At 41.1% G+C, this 21,531-nt stretch overlaps 1 protein-coding gene across 1 annotated transcript; it reads right to left on the bottom strand.

Moving 5' to 3' along the window:
* Positions 1–11,967: 11,967 nt before the first annotated feature.
* On the bottom strand, positions 11,968–16,288 carry LOC147637121 (pentatricopeptide repeat-containing protein At1g06140, mitochondrial-like). The gene is made up of 2 exons (XM_086800720.1): positions 15,982–16,288; positions 11,968–15,899 (listed from the first exon to the last, which is right to left on the bottom strand). Exons 1-2 carry the CDS (start codon positions 16,078–16,080, stop codon positions 14,061–14,063), a joined length of 1,938 nt encoding a protein of 645 aa, XP_086656846.1. The 5' UTR covers positions 16,081–16,288; the 3' UTR covers positions 11,968–14,060.
* Between the last annotated feature and the right edge of the window lie 5,243 nt (positions 16,289–21,531).

The following is a 21,531-nucleotide window of genomic DNA, read 5'->3' on the forward strand; positions in this document are numbered from 1 at the left end:
AAGCCAGGGAAACCCCAAAAGAACTCCAGCCCAGCCATCTGCCTCTGTCCAGAGCAACCTCAAAACTCCTTCCCAGAACTGGGGCAACCAAAGAGAAAGATTTCCACCTCAGACTGCAGTAGCCAGAGCAGTCACAATTTCATATGTAGTAGAAGAGGAAAGAGGGCAGATTTATGCTGCAATTGAAAACCAAGGGCCTAACCAGTTCTCAGTCATCCATACTCCAGCAGAGTATCAGGGTAAGCCTTTTAAGCTTTTGATTGATTTAGGCAGTTCTCATTCATTCATTTCCCCTAGATGCTTGCGTAAGCTAGTCTTAGAACAGAAATCAGGGAAACCTATGCAAGTTGAATTGGCCAGTGGGAAGACTCTTTTCACTCACCATGAGATAGATCTGATCCAGTTCAATCTAGATGGTAATGTAAGCGACTGTCATTTCAAAGTCTTACCTCTGGGAGTTTTTGACGGGATCCTTGGAATGGATTGGCTCCACAAAAATCAAGCTGGCATACATTGTCACAATGGAACCATTTCCTTCCATGACCTTCACGGGAACAAAGTTCAAGGAACTGGAGTTTTCGGATCCCCATACCTTCAGTTAGTAAAAGCTTCCAGGTTGCTGAAGGACTTAGGAAGAAGCAGCAAATTTATGTTGTCAAAATGAACCCAGTAGACTCAAAGCTTAAGACTAAAGAACCAAAATGGTTAAGTGAATTTGATGATCTATTCCCAGCAGAACTAACTGAAATGCCTCCAATTCGGGAAGTAGATCATGTGATTGAATTGACCCCCGGAGCTCAGCCAGTAGCCCTACGCACGTACAAAATTCCAGTTCCTGAAGCCATCAAACTCAAGGAATAGCTTAGACAACTGTTAGAACAAGGGTTTATAAGACCCAGTGTTTCACCTTGGGGTGCGCTAGTTCTCTTTCAGAAAAAGAAAGATGGAATGCTTAGACTCTGTGTGGACTACAGAGGTCTAAATCAGCTGATAGTTAAAGAATAAGTATCCTATCCCAAGAATTGATGAGCTTCTGGACAGGCTAAATGGAGCCCAGATCTTCACAAAGATAGATCTCAAATCCAGTATTACCAGATCAGGATCAATGATCAAGATATACCGAAAACAGCCATCAATACTCGCTATGGGCATTATGAATTTATTGTCATGCCGTTTGGATTAACTAAGGCCCCAGCTACATTCAATCGCCTTAATGCAGGACATCCTCAAAGAATACTTGGATGATTTTGTTAGATAGTTTTCTTTGATGACATTCTCATTTACTCAAGGAATGCAGCTGACCATGAGACTCATGTCCGAAAAGTCCTTGAGATTCTAAGGAAGCACCAACTCTTTGCCAAAAAGAGCAAATGCACTTTCTCTGCCGACCACATTGAATACTTGGGCTTTTTGGTATCCAAAGATGGAATTTCTCCAGATTTCGCAAAAGTCCAAGCAGTCATAGATTGGCCTAAACCAAAGACAGTGAAAGAAGTCAGAGGATTCTTCGGATTGACTGGTTGGTATAGAATTTTTATACCAAAGTATGCTCTCATAGCTTCCCCCCTGACTAACCTTCTCAAAAAGAATACCCCATTTCAATGGTCTGCCAGGTGCGAGAGCGCTTTTGATAAGCTGAAGACCGCCTTGGTAACCAGTCCCGTTCTGAAGGTGCCAGATTTCTCTCTACCCTTTGAGGTAGTAACTGATGCAAGTGGTTTTGCCCTGGGAGGTGCACTCACGCAAGAAGGTCATGCAGTGGCCTATGAATCCCGAAAGCTCAGAACGCATGAGAGGAATTATGCTGTTCATGACCTGGAATTACTTTCAGTAGTCTATGCCTTAAAGTTGTGGAGATACTACCTACTGGGAAAAAGATTCACTTTGATGATAGACCATCAGAGTTTAAAGTGGATAATCACTCAGAAGGACCTCAACATGCGCCAAAGAAGGTGGATGCAGACCCTGTAGGAATTTGATTTTGAAATCAAGTACCGCCCAGGCAAAGAAAATGTGGTAGCAGATGCCCTCGGCAAAAAAGCCTCCTTGCTTGCAATTACTATAATATCAAATCCTTTGATTATTGAAGCAAGTGAGAAGATCATGCAGGATAGATTCTTTGGCCCTATTGCTACCCTACTTATGCAAGAAAGCAAAACTCTTCAAGAGTTGAACAGAGTTCAAGGGTATAGCCTGGGATGATGGCATTATGTATTATAATCGCAGGCTATGCATTCCCAATGATGAGGGAACCAAGGACCAAATTCTAAAAGAAGCCCATGACAGCCTTATAGCAAGACATCCAGGTTTCATCAAGACTTACATGTCTGTAAAGAAAAGCTTCTGAAAAAGGATGTACTGAATCATGTACGTCAATGTCTGACATGCCAGAGTGTCAAAGCTGAAAGAGTAAAAATGCCTGGGAAGTTACATCCATTGGACATCCCCCAGATGAAGTGGGAATGTATCAGTATGGACTTTATTACTGGATTACCTTCAGTGCAATCAAGTTACAACTCCATTTTCGTGGTGGTTGACGGACTAACCAAAGTTGCCCATCTGATCCCAGTAAAAGAAACCTACACTGCAGTGGATGTGGCTAGAGTGTTCCTCAAAGAAATCTTCAGATTGCATGACCTACCCAGGAGAATAATAAGTGATCGAGATCCCAAGTTTACTTCAAGGTTTTGGACTGCATTTTTAATTCTCTGTTTAATTTCCACAAAAATTGAAAAAATGAATAAGTAGATAATCTGTGAGAAGAAATGCTACCGTTTCATATTCACTAAGATGGTAATGAGAAAATTCAATTAAACTATCGAAGTTGGAGATCGAGATAAATGATTATTTTATTCCTCCTAAGAAATTCATGTTTTAGAAATCTGTAAGCAAATATTCGTCGAACGAAATTTAGAAAAAGAGAAATTGAAATAGTACCTTTCGAGAAAGATAGTTTAGGAAGAACCTTTCCAGACCCAAACTCTGATTCAGACTATTGACCAAGACCTAATTCCTTCGTCAATTTCAATCAATGACAATGTGCCCAGTTCTGGAAAAATGTACTCAAATCCCCCACCGAATCTGAAACTAAGTTAAGACTTTTGATTTTGATTTGAGGATCAAGTTAACAGAATTCGAGAAATTCTGTTTGGAATTCAGACCTAGATCTAGAAGTATTGGGATACGTATTTAAGATTTATTCATGGTATTCAAACAAAATCAAAACTGTAAACTTGCATAGAAACCCTGTTTTCTTAAAGGATTGTCTTATGCCAGAATGCTGGAGGGAGCATTTGGCATATATGTTTATCTAAGGGAAGTTCGGTTGCAACAGCAGTTGGCGGGGAATGTTCGAGGGACAGCTCACGCGGCAAAAACCTACCCAGGTCTTGACCAGCCTAGGTATGGTAAAAAATGGTCTGCTTTCGATACGATGGGCGAGGGGGGCCGACGAAGCAGTCCTTGAGTGAAGTACCAGGACACCTAAGGAGGATCGTGGAGGGTTCTGACCAGGCGATGCACAGGCTAGCGATGCTTAGGACACCCATTCGTATGTCGAGGAAGATATATATATGTACGTTGACGAAATGATTATTGTAACTGGATCTCGTTGTTGACCAGCTGGTCCCAACGGAGAGTCCAGAGTGGTACTGTTTTTGTGAAACAAAGAATTGAATGAAAATTTTGAGTTATGAAATCCGTGATCATATCTGTTTCGTCAATGGATTATTTTTATATTAAAGTTTTAAAGAGGAGTGTGTGTGTACCTGTTTTCTAAAGCTAAAGTTAAGAAAGGCATTTCAATTATGGGTGGGTGAGTACTTGTTTGGATCTACCGATTCCAGTGGCAAGGTGGTGGCTAACCCATGGGCCGGCGGATGTAGGCTAGAATCAGTGGAGTTTTAATAATCAAACTGAAAAATCTTAGGTTTACGTTAGGATTCGAGTAGTTAGTTAATTCCCTGATAAATTTCTCAATTGAGTGAATCAACGGTTGTGCCTGATCTTGATTAGGAAAAAAGCGTTGAATTTACTCAGATGATCAAATTATATCAGTGATAGTTTCCTTCTATCTGGTTTATTCAGGTGAAGGATAGTTTAGAATTGATCTCGTTATAGAAAAAAATTCGTTAAGAAAAATTCAAAAAGGTGGAATCATCCCTGCTTTCCGGGCATGGGAAATTTTCCCGGTTTCGGTTTTCAGAGTGACCACCAACCTAGTCTCGTGCCCGGACATTCGTGGGCAAGGCCCCGAGTGAGAAGAAGTGTACATGATCCAGCACCAGGTTATGAGAGTGATGCACATCCAGATTTTGTGTGCAGGTTACGCAAAGCCTTGTATGGCTTGAAGTAGACACCTAGAGCAAACAAGATCAAGGAGTATAGTAAGAAGTAGCAAACAGTTGCCTTGTCGAGTACAGAGGGAGAGTACAGGAATGCTACTATGGCAGCTTGTGAGGTAGCTTGGTTTCAGAAGCTACTTGGTGACATGGGAGAGCCCGTGGATAGGGCAATTGTCATATATTGTGACAACATGAGTATCACACAATTGGCCACATACAGTTGGCCAGTAACCCAGTATATCATACAAGAACGAAGCGCATTGAGGTGCATTATCACTTTGTGAGGGAGAAGGATCTAGCAAGAGATGTAGATCTGGTATATGTCAGCACAGAGGATCAAGTGGCTGGCATCTTCACGAAGACATTGGACATAGAGAAACTCCACAGGTTTAGGAGCTTACTTGGAGTGTAGTGTGTAGAGTTGAGCTCGAGGGGGAGTGTTGAGATATCGAACTCAACTAGTGGTACGGTGGATATTAATGACCCGCTTGGGTGATAGCTTCCGCATCTACACCACTGGCATGGTTGGTGAGATTATGGGTGATATGCGGCCAGTGGGATGACAGGTTGTATGACAGCCATTTTGGATTACTAGAGACTAGCAAGTGCAGAAAAAACACCAATGGAGAGAGGCGTGTAACTCTACTATATATATACAAGATACAAAGTGGCAAGGGCTGTGGGGCCATTTTATATGGCCCCCAAGTGGCAGTTAGCCTCCTCTAAAGGCAACTGACAAGACCATATACTCCATGACCAACATAAAGCATCAGTCGGCCAGCTATCCCAAATCCGCCAGCAACTGAAAAAAGGTCCACGACCTGTCCAAGACAGCCGGCCACCTCCAGCATAAACAAATGTAGTCGGCCAGCATCAGGGGTCCACTTGCCATCACAGGACTGCCTCCCAAGCCACAGAAAAAATGAAAAAAATATGGGAAAAATGCGAGGGGTGAGGAAAAATGAGAACATCACCTACAAGGGCGGGCACACCTACAACAAAGGCCCTGGTGTCTACATAAAGATAGGAGACAACTTCTAACACCCCATCTCAGCTCTTGGCTATGAAACCAACCACAAGGAGCTGGGGTGCCGCCTGAGCAAATCCTGAGATAGCGACTTCGTGAAGAGATCCACCGTATTGTCCTCCATTGAACAAAACTCTAGCAAGATGTCATCAGCAACGATCTGTTCATGAACAAAGTGCCTCTGGATGATCGTGGGTTCCTCAAGTGGAAGCCCAATCCTTCCATGCAACCTTTGCAGCCTTAGCACCTCACAAGTAGCATCACAAGCAGCCCGGTACTCTGCCTCTGTTGAGACGACAAGGCAAAAGATGACTGCCTCTTACTGCTCCATAAAACTGCTCCTGGGCCTGAAGTAGATCTCCTCCTGTCTCGATCTCCTCCCCAATCTGAGTCACTCCAACCGTGGAGTCGGACTCCATCCATCAATCCCCCTCCTGTGTAAAAGAGTCCATGATCCTTCGCATGCCGCAGAAACCACAAGATACACAATCCTATCTCCCAAAGAGTCATCTGCAACCATGAGCTCAACTGCCTCATCAGGAAGCTCCCGTCCAATTTGGTATCCATCAACCAAATCAATGAACCATTCTGCTTCCGAGTCAAAGAGGCATCACACTGCTCACAAGGATCAACACCTGTTACGGTGGAAAGCCAAATCTTGGAAACCTGCTGAAGACCACGCAAGGTCTTCTGAAACCTGTCAACCACCCCCTCTAAATCCGGAACCACAAAGCCTGGAGAATCCACCTCCTTCTGCAAGTAATCAACTGCCACCTGCCTGGCTTTCCAAGAGGTCCCCGTGGAAAGAACATCCTCATCTACAAGAGTTTCTTTATCCTGAATACTACGAGACATCAGATCATAAGTTACCTGTTCAATTTCCTCTGACTGACGAACAGAAGAATCAAAAACATCAGTACTCGAAAGTTCCTACCAACTGCTGCCATACTGGCAAGCTATCCTCCATTTGGTCTCGGAAAGCTTGCACCTGCAGCGTATCCACACTTAAGTGGCCATTACCAGATTGCCACTCATCACAAACCTGAGGACCTGGGAGAGAGAGTGTTGAAAGCTTGTAAACTCCATTCTCCACTCCGCCTTCCCAAACTACCTGGCCTGTTGCCTTGTCCCAGAGAGCAACAAAATGCTCCATCAAACTCCACCCATACGCCAGTCTTGCAAACCTGATGCACTGACAACAAATGAAAACCAAGTGATGAAACATACACCACTTGGGAGGAATGCTTCCCCCCTCTGCCATCGGGAACTATCTCCAACCTGCCCTCACTGTGAACTAGGATAGTGGATGTATCCCTAGTAAGAATACGACCAAAGTACCTGCAGAGATCCTGTAAATCTAAACGGGAAGGAGTCATGTGCCTGGAAGCACCACTATCTAGAATCCACTCCCGAGTATCCGTAGCGGCGAGTCCTCCACAACCTCCTCCCTGCCTGAAGAAAATGAAGCATCGGTGCCCATCACCTCCACGTGCACAAAAACCGGAGTCTTCATGATTGCTACTGAGGAATCTTCACCCTTCTCAGTCTTCCGCTTGGGACACTGCCTCCAATAGTGGCCTTTCTCGTCACAATCATTACAGGTCCTCTCTGCCTTTAGTTTCTCGCGGTCAGCGTCGGACTTCTTCTCAGAAGACTTCTCCGATGAAGCCTTCCCTTTGCCCTTGTTACGGCCTTGCGACCGTTGGCCAATTAAGGCCTCCGAACCTCCACCCTAAGGAAGGTTCGAGAATCCTTCCTGCTCGTCCAAGACCATGGGCACAAGCTCCTTCCAAGTAATGGTACTGAGCCTGCCACACTGGTAATCAAAGAAGAGTAGAAAGCGAAAGCAGGCAAGTGAAACAGCAAAGTGATGGTCATATCTTCTAACGATATCTCCTTCCCAGCCTGAAGGACTTCCTGCTGAAGGACCTGTAGCTTGTCAATATGCTCCCGTATCGTCGACGACTTTACAGGGTTCATAATGTTAGAATTACAGCAATGTGATGAGCTATGGTGGATCAAATGCTAGAATCAATATCATTAACAAAGTGATTAGATGATAATTAAGACGTGATTAGTAAGCAATTAACTAATAGCTTAATATAGGCATGGATAATCAAAAACCAGCAAATTCTCATTAGGCCAATGCCTCAATTTATAGGGTTCCAAGCATCTAATCCCACTCATTTCTCCTTGATTCACTCCACCTCTTTTGCTTGATTCTCTCCACCTCTCCCAGAATATCTCCACACTTCCTAAATCTTCTCATGCTACCCTTTATTCTCTCCCAGTAGATTCTTCTCACCTTTTCACAGGTTCTCTCACATTTACACATTCTCTTTTACAACCTCTAACCAAGGGCTTGTTCCTACACACACCCTATTCACTTGTATATTTCAACACTTCCCCTCAAGTGAATACTCCTAGCACACCTGGACCCTATACCAAGTTTCCCTCTTACTTGGTCCGCGACGACCAGTGTCTAGCACACTTCCCCTCAAGTGAACTTAGCACACCTGGACCCTGTACCAAGTTTCTCTCTTACTTAATAGCCCGCGACCAGTGCCTCAAGTCCCTAAACTCATAGTCCTTGACACTCTCTCTCTCTATGTGTCCAAGGCTACTACAAGTGCCCGCAACCTTGACTAAAGTGCTCACACATACATCTACCACGTGGCCTACATCATCGGTGGCTCAGAGGTGGTTTTACTTTGTTGGGGCAGGTTACATTGGGTTGTGGGGTTTCTCTCTCTCTCTCTCAGAGATTTTCACATGGCTCCTCACTCTTTGGAGCCTCACATCTTCTCTTGTCTTCAGTCTTCTTGTCGTGGCAGCTTCTCTTCACGCGTCCATGTCTTCCTCTTCTTTTAGTCTTCTTGTTGTGGCAACTTCTCTTCTCGTGTCCATGTCTTTCTTCAATGCTTCCTCTAGATCTTCTTCTCGGTGTGGATCCTCTTCTTGGAACGAGATGTTCTTCTTCTTTCATGGCTGGGGCCATGAGCTTGTCCGTCAGGTCTTCTTGCTCCATGTAAGCAACATGTTTAAATGTTTGTTTGACAGTTCTTTTGGGCCTTTGATGTTTATCTTGTGTCATTATGCAATGCAAACCCAAATCTATGCGGGAGGTCTTACCTCTTGCCTTATTCTGGACAAGGGCAGTGTTTGATCCCATTTTTACACTAATGTAATGTGCCCAATACATAACGCATATAGCATTCATTCTTATGCACATTCCCAAATGCAACTCTGGCTGTGAATAATCTTGAATTTGAGTGTGATTTACAGGCATTAACCAAGGATTAAATGCAAAATCATGATTACCACAAATTTATCAGCATAATTTTCCCAGAAATTACATTAAATCAAGGATAACCAATTTGTACGGAATGGTTGGAGTATCAAACCAACTCTGAGTTGCAATCTGAAGTTATAGGGATCTGTATCAGATACTAATGGTTAATTTGAACCCTCAATTGTACCAAAATACAGTGATTATCATTGATTAATCATTGATTAGCAAATTAATCCTCTGTTTTGTGTGCAAAAAATAGAGTATGCGGGGAGTCCAGATCTGAGGCCTTAGAGTTCAAATGAGCTCAAATCCTTTCAAGGCCATCAATAGCAATTAGTCTAGTAGAGGATTAAGCCAAGAAACACAAGATTTGACCAAACATTGAATGCTTAATCTTTGTTTTACCAAAGTCACCTGCAGATTTGATGAAGACCTTGGATCTCACTATAGACTTGATAAAATCAAATTCTGACTTCACCAGCTTGTAAAGCATGCTTGAAAATCCCCGGGGCTAAGAGAAACTAGACCCATTTGATTGGATGAATTAGAGATCTTATTTTTTACTCAGAAAACAGGCGCCAGTGAATCTGTAAATTTCTGGAGTTCTAGGCGGCGGTTTGCGCTTCTGATTAGGTTGGTTGGAGCACCATTGAAGTGGCTATCTATGGCTAGAAGAGTTTGGGCTAATTTGATGTGCGCAAGGAGAGGGAGCTCCTCCACTGGCTGGGGGTACAGAGGGTTAGTTGAAAATAACTAAAACATTGATTATTTTCTAATTATCTACTAATCCTAATTAACTAGATAATGAGCTCATAAACTTGATGGATTCTAGGCTTGGCTCTGATACCATGTTAAAATTAGAGCAATGTGATGAGCTATGGTGGATCAAATGCTAGAATCAACATCATTAACAAAGTGATTAGATGATAATTAACACGTGAGTGATTAGTGAGCAATTAACTAATAGCTTAATGTAGGCATGGATAATCAAAAACCAGCAAATTCTCATTAGGCCAATGCCTCATTTTATAGAGTTTACATCCAAGCATCTAATCCCACTGATTTCTCCTTGATTCACTCCACCTCTTTTGCTTGATTCTCTCCACCTCTCCCAGAATATCTCCACACTTCCTAAATCTTCTCATGCTACCCTTTATTCTCTCCCAATAGATTCTTCTCACCTTTTCACAGGTTCTCTCACATTTACACATTCTCTTTTACAGCCTCTAACCAAGGGCTTGTTCCTACACACACCCTATTCACTTGTATATTTCAACACTTCCCCTTAAGTGAATACTCCTAGCACACCTCGACCCTATACCAAGTTTCCCTCTTAGTTGATAGTCCGCGACCAGTGTCTAGCACACCTCCCCTCAAGTGAACTTACCACACCTGGACCCTGTACCAAGTTTCTCTCTTACTTGATAGCCCGCGACCAGTGCCTCGAGTCCCTAAACTCATAGTCCTTGACACTCTCTCTCTCTATGTGTCCAAGGCTACTACAAGTGCCCGCGACCTTGACTAAAGTGCTCACACATACATCTACCACGTGGCCTACATCATCGGTGGGCTGAGAGGTGGTTTTACTTTGTTGGGGCAGGTTACATTGAGTTGTGGGGTTTCTCTCTCTCTCTCTCTCTCTCTCTCTCTCTCTCTCTCTCTCTCTCTCTCTCTCTCAGAGATTTTCACATGGCTCCTCACTCTTTGGAGCCTCACATCTTCTCTTGTCTTCAGTCTTCTTATCGTGGCAGCTTCTCTTCACGCGTCCATGTCTTCCTCTTCTTTTAGTCTTCTTGTTGTGGAAGCTTCTCTTCTCGTGTCCATGTCTTCCTTCAATGCTTCCTCTAGATCTTCTTCTCGGTGTGGATCCTCTTCTTGAAAAGAGATGTTCTTCTTCTTTCATGGCTGGGGCCATGAGCTTGTCCGTCAGGTCTTCTTGCTCCATGTGAGTAACATGTTTAAATGTTTGTTTGACAGTTCTTTTAGGCTTTTGATGTTTATCTTGTGTCATTATGCAATGCAAACCTAAATCTATGCGAGAGGTCTTACCTCTTGCCTTATTCTGGACAAGGAAAGTGTTTGATCCCATTTTTACACTGATGTAATGTGCCCAATACATAATGCATATAGCATTCATTCTTATGCACATTCTCAAATGCAACGTGAATAATCTTGAATTTGAATGTGATTTACAAGCATTAACCACGAGTTAAATGCAAAATGATGATTACCACAAATTTATCAGCATAATTTAAATCAAAAATCATACACATTCCCAAATGCAACTCTGGCTGTGAATAATCTTGAATTTGAGTGTGATTTGCAAGCATTAACCAAGGATTAAATGCAAAATGATGATTATCACAAATTTATCACCAAAAATTACATTAAATCAAGGATAACCAATTTGTACGGAATGGTTGGAGTATCAAACCAACTCCGAATTGCAATCTGAAGTTATAGGAATCTGTATCAGATACCTAATGGTTAATTTGAACCCTCAATTGTACCAAAATACAATGATTAGCACTGATTAATCACTAATTAGCAAATTAATCCTCTATTTTGTGTGCAAAAAATAGAGTATGTAAGGAGCCCAGATCTGAGGCCTTATAGTTCAAATGAGCTCAAATCCTTTCAAGGCCATCAATAGCAATTAGTCTAGTAGAGGATTAAGCCAAGAAACACAAGATTTGACCAAATGCTTAATCTCTATTTTACCAAAGTCACCTACAGATTTGATGAAGAGCTTGGATCTCACTGTAGACTTGATAAAATCAAATTCTGACTTCACCAGCTTGTAGAGCATGCTTGAAAATCCCCGGGGCTAAGAGGAATTAGACCCATTTGATTGGATGAAGTAGAGATCTTATTTTTCACTCAGAAAACAAGCGCCAACGAATCTGCGAATTTCTGGAGTTCTAGGCGGTGGTTTACGCTTCTGATTAGATTGGCTGGAACACCATTGAAGTGGCTATCTATGGCTAGAAGAGTTTGGGCTAATTTGATGTGTGCAAGGAGAGGGACCTCCTCCACTGGCTGGGGATACAGAGGATTAGTTGAAAATAACTAAAAAAAATTGATTATTTTCTAATTATCTACTAATTCTAATTAACTAGATAATGGGCTCATAAACTTGATGGATTCTAGGCTTGGCTCTGATACTATGTTAAAATTAGAGCAATGTGATGAGCTATGGTGGATCAAATGCTAGAATCAACATCATTAACAAAATGATTAGACGATAATTAAGACGTGAGTGATTAGTGAGCAATTAACTAATAGCTTAATGTAAGCATGGATAATCAAAAACCAGCAAATTCTCATTAGGTCAATGCCTCAATTTATAGAGTTTACATCCAAGCATCTAATCCCACTGATTTCTCCTTGATTCACTCCACCTCTTTTGCTTGATTCTCTCCACCTCTCCCAGAATATCTCCACACTTCCTAAATCTTCTCATGCTATCCTTTATTCTCTCCCAGTAGATTCTTCTCACCTTTTCACAGGTTCTCTCACATTTACACATTCTCTTTTACAGCCTCTAACCAAGTGCTGCCATATACCTCTGGCCAGCGTCATATGCTTTACATGATTGATTACCTGCGGTGTGCAATTGAGGAAGATAAATGAACGGACCCTGGCGTTGACACGATCCCACAACTGTGCTTGTGCCTCCCGGTCCTTTCTGGTTGACGGTAACTCCCCTTCCTCTTCTTCCGGCCGTGGAACCCCAACAACGATGAAATCAACAAGGTCATTTGACTCCAGAACAGATTCCATCATAACTTTCCAAATGCCGTAGTTGTTCTCGTCTAACTAACGGTCCACCGGGAACGTGGGGAGTGTAGGGATCTTCACATGCCTCTCAGCCATCTCTAACAAATCTGCCATTGCGGGGATGTTCTCTGAAAAAGGGTGGGTGGATGGGAACAAAGAAGAACTTACACCTGCAAGTGGCTGTCGAGCAAATCAGCCCGCCGTCCTCTTGCTTCTCCTCTTCCCGAACAGTCCACCAATCAGCAACAATCCCCCTCTTGCTCACACAAATCCCAAGAACTATCAAACCCCATTACCAGATACCTCTGAAAAGGACACTACGGGCTGTGATGAGATTATGCTTCAATTGCAGCCTGTGGAACCACACAGCAAAAAGCACAGTGATGCACAACTAGCCGAGTCCAGCTAACAGCCTTTAGTAAAATTTGACCTGTCCACCCAGAGATTTTCTAACAGCATTGCTTATGCATTGATCTGCTCGTGAACTTTTCTTCCATACCAGCAGCTTGCTGTAAGCACAATCCTCACCTTATATGAGCAAACACACATAATCCAACTTACTTTCATCCTCGTACACTTACACCTGTCGCTCCTTCATTCTGGCATCAAGATTTACAGTAAAAGGGAAACAATAGCCACTGCAGCTGCACTCAATAAACCCCACAAAACCACTTGGGATAAATATCAAGCCCTTCCCTACGTCTTATTCAAAAAAGTCTCATGTCAGCTAGTGTGGGCACCGCATGCAGGAATCCTATCCAGCAAAATTCTTTTCAGTGATATCAAGATGTGGTATACTTTCCCAAATCCCCATAGCTGTAAACATTGCGCACTATTCTGCCAATTCATGCTTTTATAAGCATTATGAACCCGTTTGGCTGTGTGCACATGCAGCAAGGGCTTGACATTTATCCCCGGTGCACAAAAACATGTTAGTGTTTTGCAACCCTAAGAACAATTCTTCACTGTTCTATCTTTGATATAGGTGCCATGGCTGCATGGCAGTCCTTTTTTGACAAGTAAGGATGTCCCCTTGGGTGTACTTATTAAAACACATGTGATAGCCAACTTCACACTGCTCACATAGCCCATCTTTCCTTGCATCATCTAAAATCTCCTGTCATACGATGTGACCCGAGACATGGCCTTCCTTTTTATTTTCAGTGTAAGACTTTCTAGCTTTGCATGAACATGTTTGCTATAGAAATGTCTTCTAACCCACGTGCACAATTGCCGTTGAGTTTAAATGTAGTGGTGATAACGTTTGTCCTATATGCATGAAATCCTTTTTTCAGGGTGGTCATCACACTTTGTATGGCTTCACCACAATGACGGCATGACAAGTTCAAGGCCTAACAAAAATTTCCACGTCCACAATGTGAATGCATCACATTGCAAAACAATTGGAAAAACCCTGCATTGCATTGGGACGCAGTATAACCAAGATGCTATCAAGATTTGACCCATGGCCCCCAGGCTCCAGCATTTCATTCGTGCTAAAAATACCCACCCAGCAGATGGTGCCAAGCCCCTTTTTCTAAAAATGAAAACGTTATTACTCTACAGGGCCCCGTGCCACATTCATGCTCCAGAGAAGGAAAAACCACCACGACTGCACTTATCCACTAACCACAATTCTGGAGCCATCCATCAAGTTAAGTCTTGGCTTCTTCCATGCTTGTTTTTCCACTCTCAATGCCTCAATCTTCTTCGCTTCCTCCTGCATGAAAGCATCTGCATAGATGTTAAACATCGTGACATACACTGAGGCGTCCTTTGCATCCAGTCGCACTGCATGTTCAAAGGCATGTCTTCCAAGCTCCACATTGCCCCACTTTCGACAAGCCCCCAACACAGTATGCCACACAACAATACCAGGATGGAACGGCATCTTCTTAATCATAGCTGCTAACTTATCTATATGGCCTGCCCGGCCAAGGAGATCAATCATGCACGTATAATGCTCAAGAGTTGGGATAAAGCCATAGTCATTGCTCATGGCCTCAAAGTACATCTGACCCTTATCTACTAGACCTGCATGACTGCATGCATTGAGAACATTGACAAATGTGGCCAGATTTGGTTTTATACCTTCGCCTACCATTCTGTCGAAGGCATGGAAAACATTTTCACTGTTTCCAAGCTGGGCGTATCCTGTAATTAGTGCAGTCCACGAGATCACATCTCGAACTGGAAGCCTGTCAAGCACTTCTTGTGCTTCTGCAAGCGAGCCACATTTGGCATATACATCAACCAAGGTATTGCCAACAAGGAGCTCTCTTTCCAATCCTTTTTTGGCAATCCCAACATGTATTTCTCGTCCCTTGACCGTAGCGCCTATGCTGCCACAAGCTTTCAAGCTGCAAACAAATGTGGCAGCACCTGGGGAAAAGCCCTCACGTTGCATTTGTTCAAAACAGTTGAGTGCCTCCTCCCCACCCCCATGTTCAGCATATCCTGCAATTAGTGCAGTCCACAAGACCACATCTCGAACCGGGAGCTTGTCAAACACTTCCCGTGCTTTTGCAAGGGAGCCGCATTTGGCATACATATCTACCAAGGTGCTGCCAACAATGAGGTCTCTTTCCAAGCCATTTCTAGAAATCTCCGCATGTATTTCTCGGCCCTTGTCAGTGGCTCCTATGATGCCACATGCTTTCAAGCTGCAAACAAATGTAACAGCATCTGGATAGATACCCTCGTGGTGCATCTGTTCAAAACAGTTGAGCGCCTCTTTACCATGCCCAAGGTCAGTATATCCTGCAATGAGGGCGGTCCACGAGACCACATTTCGAACTGGGAGCTTGTCAAACACTTTTTGTGCTTCAGCAAGTGAACCACATTTAGCATACATATCCACCAAGGTGCTGCCAACAGGAAGGCCCTTTTCCAACCCTTTCCTGACAATATCCGCATGTATTTTTTTGCCCTTGTCTTTGGCTCCTATGCTGCTGCAAGCTTTCAGGGTGCAAACAAATGTGACAGCATCCAAAGAGACGCCCTCGTGTTGCATCTGCTCAAAACAGTGGAGTGCTTGATCAGCACGCCCGCATTCAATATATCCTGTGATTAGTGCAGTCCAAGAGACTACATTTCGAACTGGGAGCATGTCAAACACCTCCTGTGCTTTGGCAAGGGTGCCACATTTCGCATACATATCAACCAAGGTGCAGCCAACATAAACGTCTGTTTCCAGCAACCCCTGTCTGGAGATATCAGCATGTATTTTGCAGCCTCTTTCCGCATCTTTCAACTTTATGCAAGCCTTGATTAAGGCCACAAAAGTAGATCCACAAAGATGTACAGGATCATCCTGCTGCATGCTCTGGTAGAGGGTAAGGGCATGCCGTGATTCGCCGCGTTTAACATAACCTGTGATGAGAGTGTTCCAGTTCACGTCTTCTTGTGCCTTCTCCTTGGTGAGCCTATGTCGCACATTTGGAGCCCATGGGTCTGTCTGTGGCATGCAAAGGGAGCGGATGTCAGTGAGAGTTCCTAGCTTCCTCTGCAAAAATGAAATGAAATGAAATCCCACTTACTTTGACACGCAATTGGGAAGGATCGATGACCTGGCGCGCGACGCCTGATGTTGGTGCTGCGTCGCCTGCAACTCGGGCTGCCTTCCGGCAGGAAGACATCTCCGCTGCATTACTGCTGTCTGCACGTGCGCGAGGCTTAAGACCGTGGGTGCAGCGACCCACGTTAAGCTGCTTCCTGAAGCCGGCCTTAAGCTGTGTTCTCGAGGGTCCGGTCAGAGGCTCGCAATGGGTACTCCGAGCCTGGGTTCACAAGCTGCTGTGCCATGTCAAACCAGCAGCACCAGTAGGCACTCTTAAACAGTGTCACAAATAAACTTTTCTAACCAGTGAACAAAAAGGATACCTTATGCATAGGTTAACCGGTTTTATAACTAAAATTTTAAAATTGTGAATCTTTAAATTCAAGGCTAGGTAAACTTATAACAATTAGAGCTGTAAAGATTACAATAAAGGAATTCCTGACATTAGTCTACAATAAAGGAATTCCTGACACTAGTCTGGGTTCACAAGTTGTTGCCAATCAAATGCTTGCGCCCATAACATGTCAAACTAGCATCACGTCAGACCAAGGAAAAACTAGGGGCTATTTTTAGGCCAATGGCTATCCTTCAAAAAGCAATGAGCTATTTCACAAGGAAAATTTTATGTAAAAAGAAAATTAGACATTCAAATTCACTAAATTTGAGTGGTGACAACAAAAAAGAAAGAATTTTCAAAAGATTCGCCCAAGGTTTCTATAATTTCATATACGTAAAAAATATGTATTTGCTAACTCGTCTATATTTATATCATGATAATAGAGTCTTATTTTTATTCATGGGTCAACTAGTCAACTAAGCAAACTTGTCTAAGCCACGTATCAAGCTAACATTACATACCCACCAATATGCGTCTACCAACTAGTGGTTGTTCCCAACTACAATGTTTGGGCAGTTGTGCATGTGGTTCCTTGTGTATGTTTAGAATGTGCAATACGAGAGAGAGAAACAAGGATTTGAGAGTTCATTAACGTGTTTATTGAGCCACAACATGGTTAAACTCATCATTGCTAAAAGCATGGTGTGTAATCAAATTAAGTTTGGAAAGCACACAAACCTTCATTAATTGCTGTTAAAAGATTCAAGATTCACACCATTCTAAGGTTTCCTAAGCCTTGCCGATGCACCGCCTGTTTGGTAGAAATCGATCCCTACATTAAAGGAGGAATTGTAGGTTGCCATCGTCTCAAGAGATAGCTGACCTAACTGCCGTGATTTAGCTGTAGAATTCTAGTCACACCTATCTGATTACATTAGGCAGAGATGAAGCACAATGCAGCGCCCAACTGCTCATCCTAGATCATTATAAAAGTCGGTTTTGTACATAGCTGAACAAGAAACAAAAAGTGTACAAGAAGCCACTTGCTGAGTGTGTAGCCTAGCCTAACACTCACAACACTGTACTGATTGTAATATCTGAGCTGATTGAGCTCCTTAGCATTAGGATAGGGTTTTAGGGATTAGCCTTTCTAGATTAGAGTCAAAATGTGAACAAACTAAAACTGAATCAACACTTTTTATATTACTGAATCAGATGAGGTACAATAATGATAAATTCTAACTCTAATCTCGATGGGATAATTTCTAAAACCTTATCCTAATGCTAAGAAGCACAATCAGCTCAGATATTACAATCAGTACAGTGCTGTGAGTGTTAGGCTAGGCTACACACTCAGCAGGCAGCTTCTTATACACTTTTTATATTACTGAATCAGATGAGGTACAATAATGATAAATTCTAACTCTAATCTCGATGGGATAATTTCTAAAACCTTATCCTAATGCTAAGAAGCACAATCAGCTCAGATATTACAATCACTACAGTGCTGTGAGTGTTAGGCTAGGCTACACACTCACCAGGCGGCTTCTTATACACTTCTTGTTTCTTGTTCACTATCAGTAGAGCTACATAATGATCCAGGATGAGCAACTCATCATCACATCGTGCTTCATCTCCGTCGATGTAATTAGATAGGTGTGACTAGAATTCTATAACTAAATCGCAACGGTTAGGTTAGCTATCTCCTGAGACGATTGCAAGCTGCAATTCCTCCTTTAATGTAGGAATCAATTTCTACCTAATAGAAGGCAAATCTTTAAGGCTTAAGAAACCTTAGAATGGTGTGAATCTTGAATATTTTAACACCTTCCCTCAAGATCAGCAACATCTCTAAACCTTTGTTAGATAGCTGACTACAAATGTAAGATTCCTCCCCAGCCTCTCAAAATGTCCAGCATATTCCCCTGTAATCGATCCCTCTTCAGAAATATAAAGACCTTGTTTCTAACTGTTTTAACCTAGAGAGAGAAAATATTCTAGAGAGAGAATATTCAGATTTTGAATATTTTTGGATAGAAAAATATCTCTTATAATTAAGATGAATTCCCCTGAAACAGAAATTCAAAAAGAATTTTCCAATGTGCAATTGGAATTAATTGGAAATAGGTATAAAGAACCTTAGTCTAAGGGTCTAGATTTTCAGAAATCTTTGGATTATGGTCCAATTAAGGTTCCTATGGGCCAATAGGGGAGGAGATAAATCCAATTTGTAAAAGAAGATATCCAAAAATGAGTAAATGCTCACATAAGATGAAGAGTTGAAAATGCACAAGGTTTATTAGTAAAAAACTATGAGCAATATTAAAAATATGAGATATTTTGGGTATAATGATTCCATTTTGACACATATGTAAAGAAGGGGAATTCTTTAAAGGAGGTGCATATTTCACATGCTTGAATGAGTTTTAAACTCTAAAATAATGTGATATTTTTATCTCTCCTCTCTCTTGAACCAAACCAAATCAAAATGGAACCAAACCGAATCAAAAAGTAACCAAACTAGGTCCAAATCTAGTCCAAACTCAAAATTGGAACTTCTCTCTTTCTTCAATCCCCATTGGTGGCTCCATCAACATACTAAACCAATTGATTGGTTGGGGGCCTCTACCGTGAACAAAGAATCAAGCAAATTGTAAGGTAAATGGTGAATTTTGATCTTTTCTATAATTTCTCAATGCTTCTCTCTTCTCAACCCCTCTCAAGCTTGAGAAGCTTAATTGGAATGGTTTTTGAATGCTATTGAAGTTAATTGATGAATGGTAGTGAAGAGTTACATAATTTGATGAATGCTATTGAAGTTAATTGATTTATGATAGTTAAAATTACATAAATTTCTATTTATGCTTAATTCAAATGGTTTTTATGTAAATTCTCTCTCTCACTCAAGAAATGGTCATACTCATGACCCATTCTCAATCCAAATGAAGCTTTTCATAAAGCTTTTCCTTAAACCAAGATTAATCTATGCTTGAGGCCAAATTAATAGCTTTTTTCTATGCTTTTAGTTATGTATATTGATGATTCAATCCATTATGGATTAATGATCCAATTAGGGATCATTCTAATTATTTCCTTAATGATAAGCTTTATCCCCTAGAAAAATTGAGATATATCAGTCATAGCAGCGAAGCTATGGCAAAGTTTTTATAAAAATTATGCATAAAATAATTTCATTCAAAGCATAAAAAGAGGACTTCCTACCATATTCTAGGAATTATCATCCTAGATTAATTGAAAGATATTCATTGTAATCCTAGAGAAATTGATTTTTATATTATCATAATTAGATTTCATGCATAGAGGTATGCATAAAAGATTATTATTTTAATGTAAAAGTGTTACTTTTATCATATTTGAATTTCATGCATAGAGGTATGCATAAAAGATGATTATTTTATTATAAAAGTGTTACTTTTATCATAATTGAATTTCATGCATAGAGGTATGCATAAAAGATGATTATTTTATTATAAAAATGTTACTTTTATCATATTTGGATTTCATGCATAGAGGTATGCATAAAAGTTGATTATTTTATTATAAAAGTGTTACTTTTATCATAATTGAATTTCATGCATAGAGGTATGCATAAAAGTTGATTATTTTATTGTAAAAGTGTTACTTTTATCATATTGGATTTCATGCATAGAGGTATGCATAAAAGATATTCTTTTTATACTAAAAGTGTGATTTTTCATCATAAATGGATTTTATGCATAACTTAGATGCATAAGAGAAATTCTTTTATTCTAAAAGTGTAATTCCTACCAAATTGAATTTATGCATAAGAAGATGCATAAAGATTGATTTTTAATTCAAAAGTGTCATTCTCATCTAAATTGAATTTATGCATAGGAAAATGCATAAAAGATTGAAATTAAATTCAAAAGTGTCATTTTCATTTAAAATGAATTTATGCATAGGAAGATGCATAAAAGATTGATTTTTACTTCGAAAGTATTAATCTCCTTAAATAGAATTTATGCATAAATAAATGTGTAAAGAAATCTTATATCAATTATAAGAATTCTCTTGTATTCTATAAATAGATATGAGATGTGATAGGATGTGATAAGAGGTGTATAAGATGTGATAAGAGGTGATAAGATGCTTATGAAATAAGTTAGGAGGTGATAAGATGAATTAAGATGTGATAAGATGTGTATGGGATGAGGTAAGAAGTGTATGCGATAGGATAAGATGTATATGGGTTGTGATAGGGCGAGAATGGATGTGATGTAAAAGATTAGATGTGAAGGCATATGGGGTTATATGAATGGGAATGTGGAAATGGATGTATGTATGTGGTTGTGTGGATGTGGAGATGGGAGTGTGGATGTATGAATGTGAAAATGGATGTATGCATGAAGATGTATATGCATAGATGTGAATGTGGATGTAGATGTGGCTGTATAGATGTGAATGTGGAATGTGGATGTGGATGTATGTATGTATGTGGATGTAGATGTGGATGTATAGATGTGAATGGGAATGTGGATGTGGATGTATGTGAATGTGGATGTAGATGTGGATGTATAGATGTGAATGTGGAATGTGGATGTATGTGAATGTGGATGTAGATGTGGATGTATAGATGTGAATGTGGAATGTGGATGTGGATGTATGTATGTATGTGGATGTACAGATGTGAATGGAAATGTGGATGTGGATGTATGTATGTATGTGGATGTGGATGTATGAATGAGGACGTGATAGTGGATGTATGCATGTGGATGTGGATGTATGGATGTGGATATGGATGTGTATGTATGAATGTGGATATGGGATGTGGATGTATAAATGAGGATGTGAAAATGGAGGTAAGCATGTAGATGTGGATATATGGATGTGAATGTAGATGTGGATGTATGGATGTGAATGTGGATGTGGATGTGGATGTATGGATGTGAATATATGATATGTGATGTGAAGGAATCTGAAGTGGAGATGGAAAATGATATGATTGGATGAGTACACATATAAATGGAATGTGGAATAAGTAATGTGGATTGATGAGGGATAATGTGGAAAAATGAGAGTTAATATAGAAATTGTATTTGTAAACTGTTTGTAAATGCTATTTGTAAATGGCTGTCTTATGTCAAGAATGCTGGGGAAGCATTTTGACCGTCTTGTGAATAAGGTCGTGGAGACCTAACTGATAAAGTTGCA

This window comes from Cibotium barometz, chromosome 7, assembly GCF_041138505.1.
Source record: "Cibotium barometz isolate CiBa-2024 chromosome 7, ASM4113850v1, whole genome shotgun sequence".
Lineage (NCBI taxonomy): Eukaryota > Viridiplantae > Streptophyta > Polypodiopsida > Cyatheales > Cibotiaceae > Cibotium > Cibotium barometz.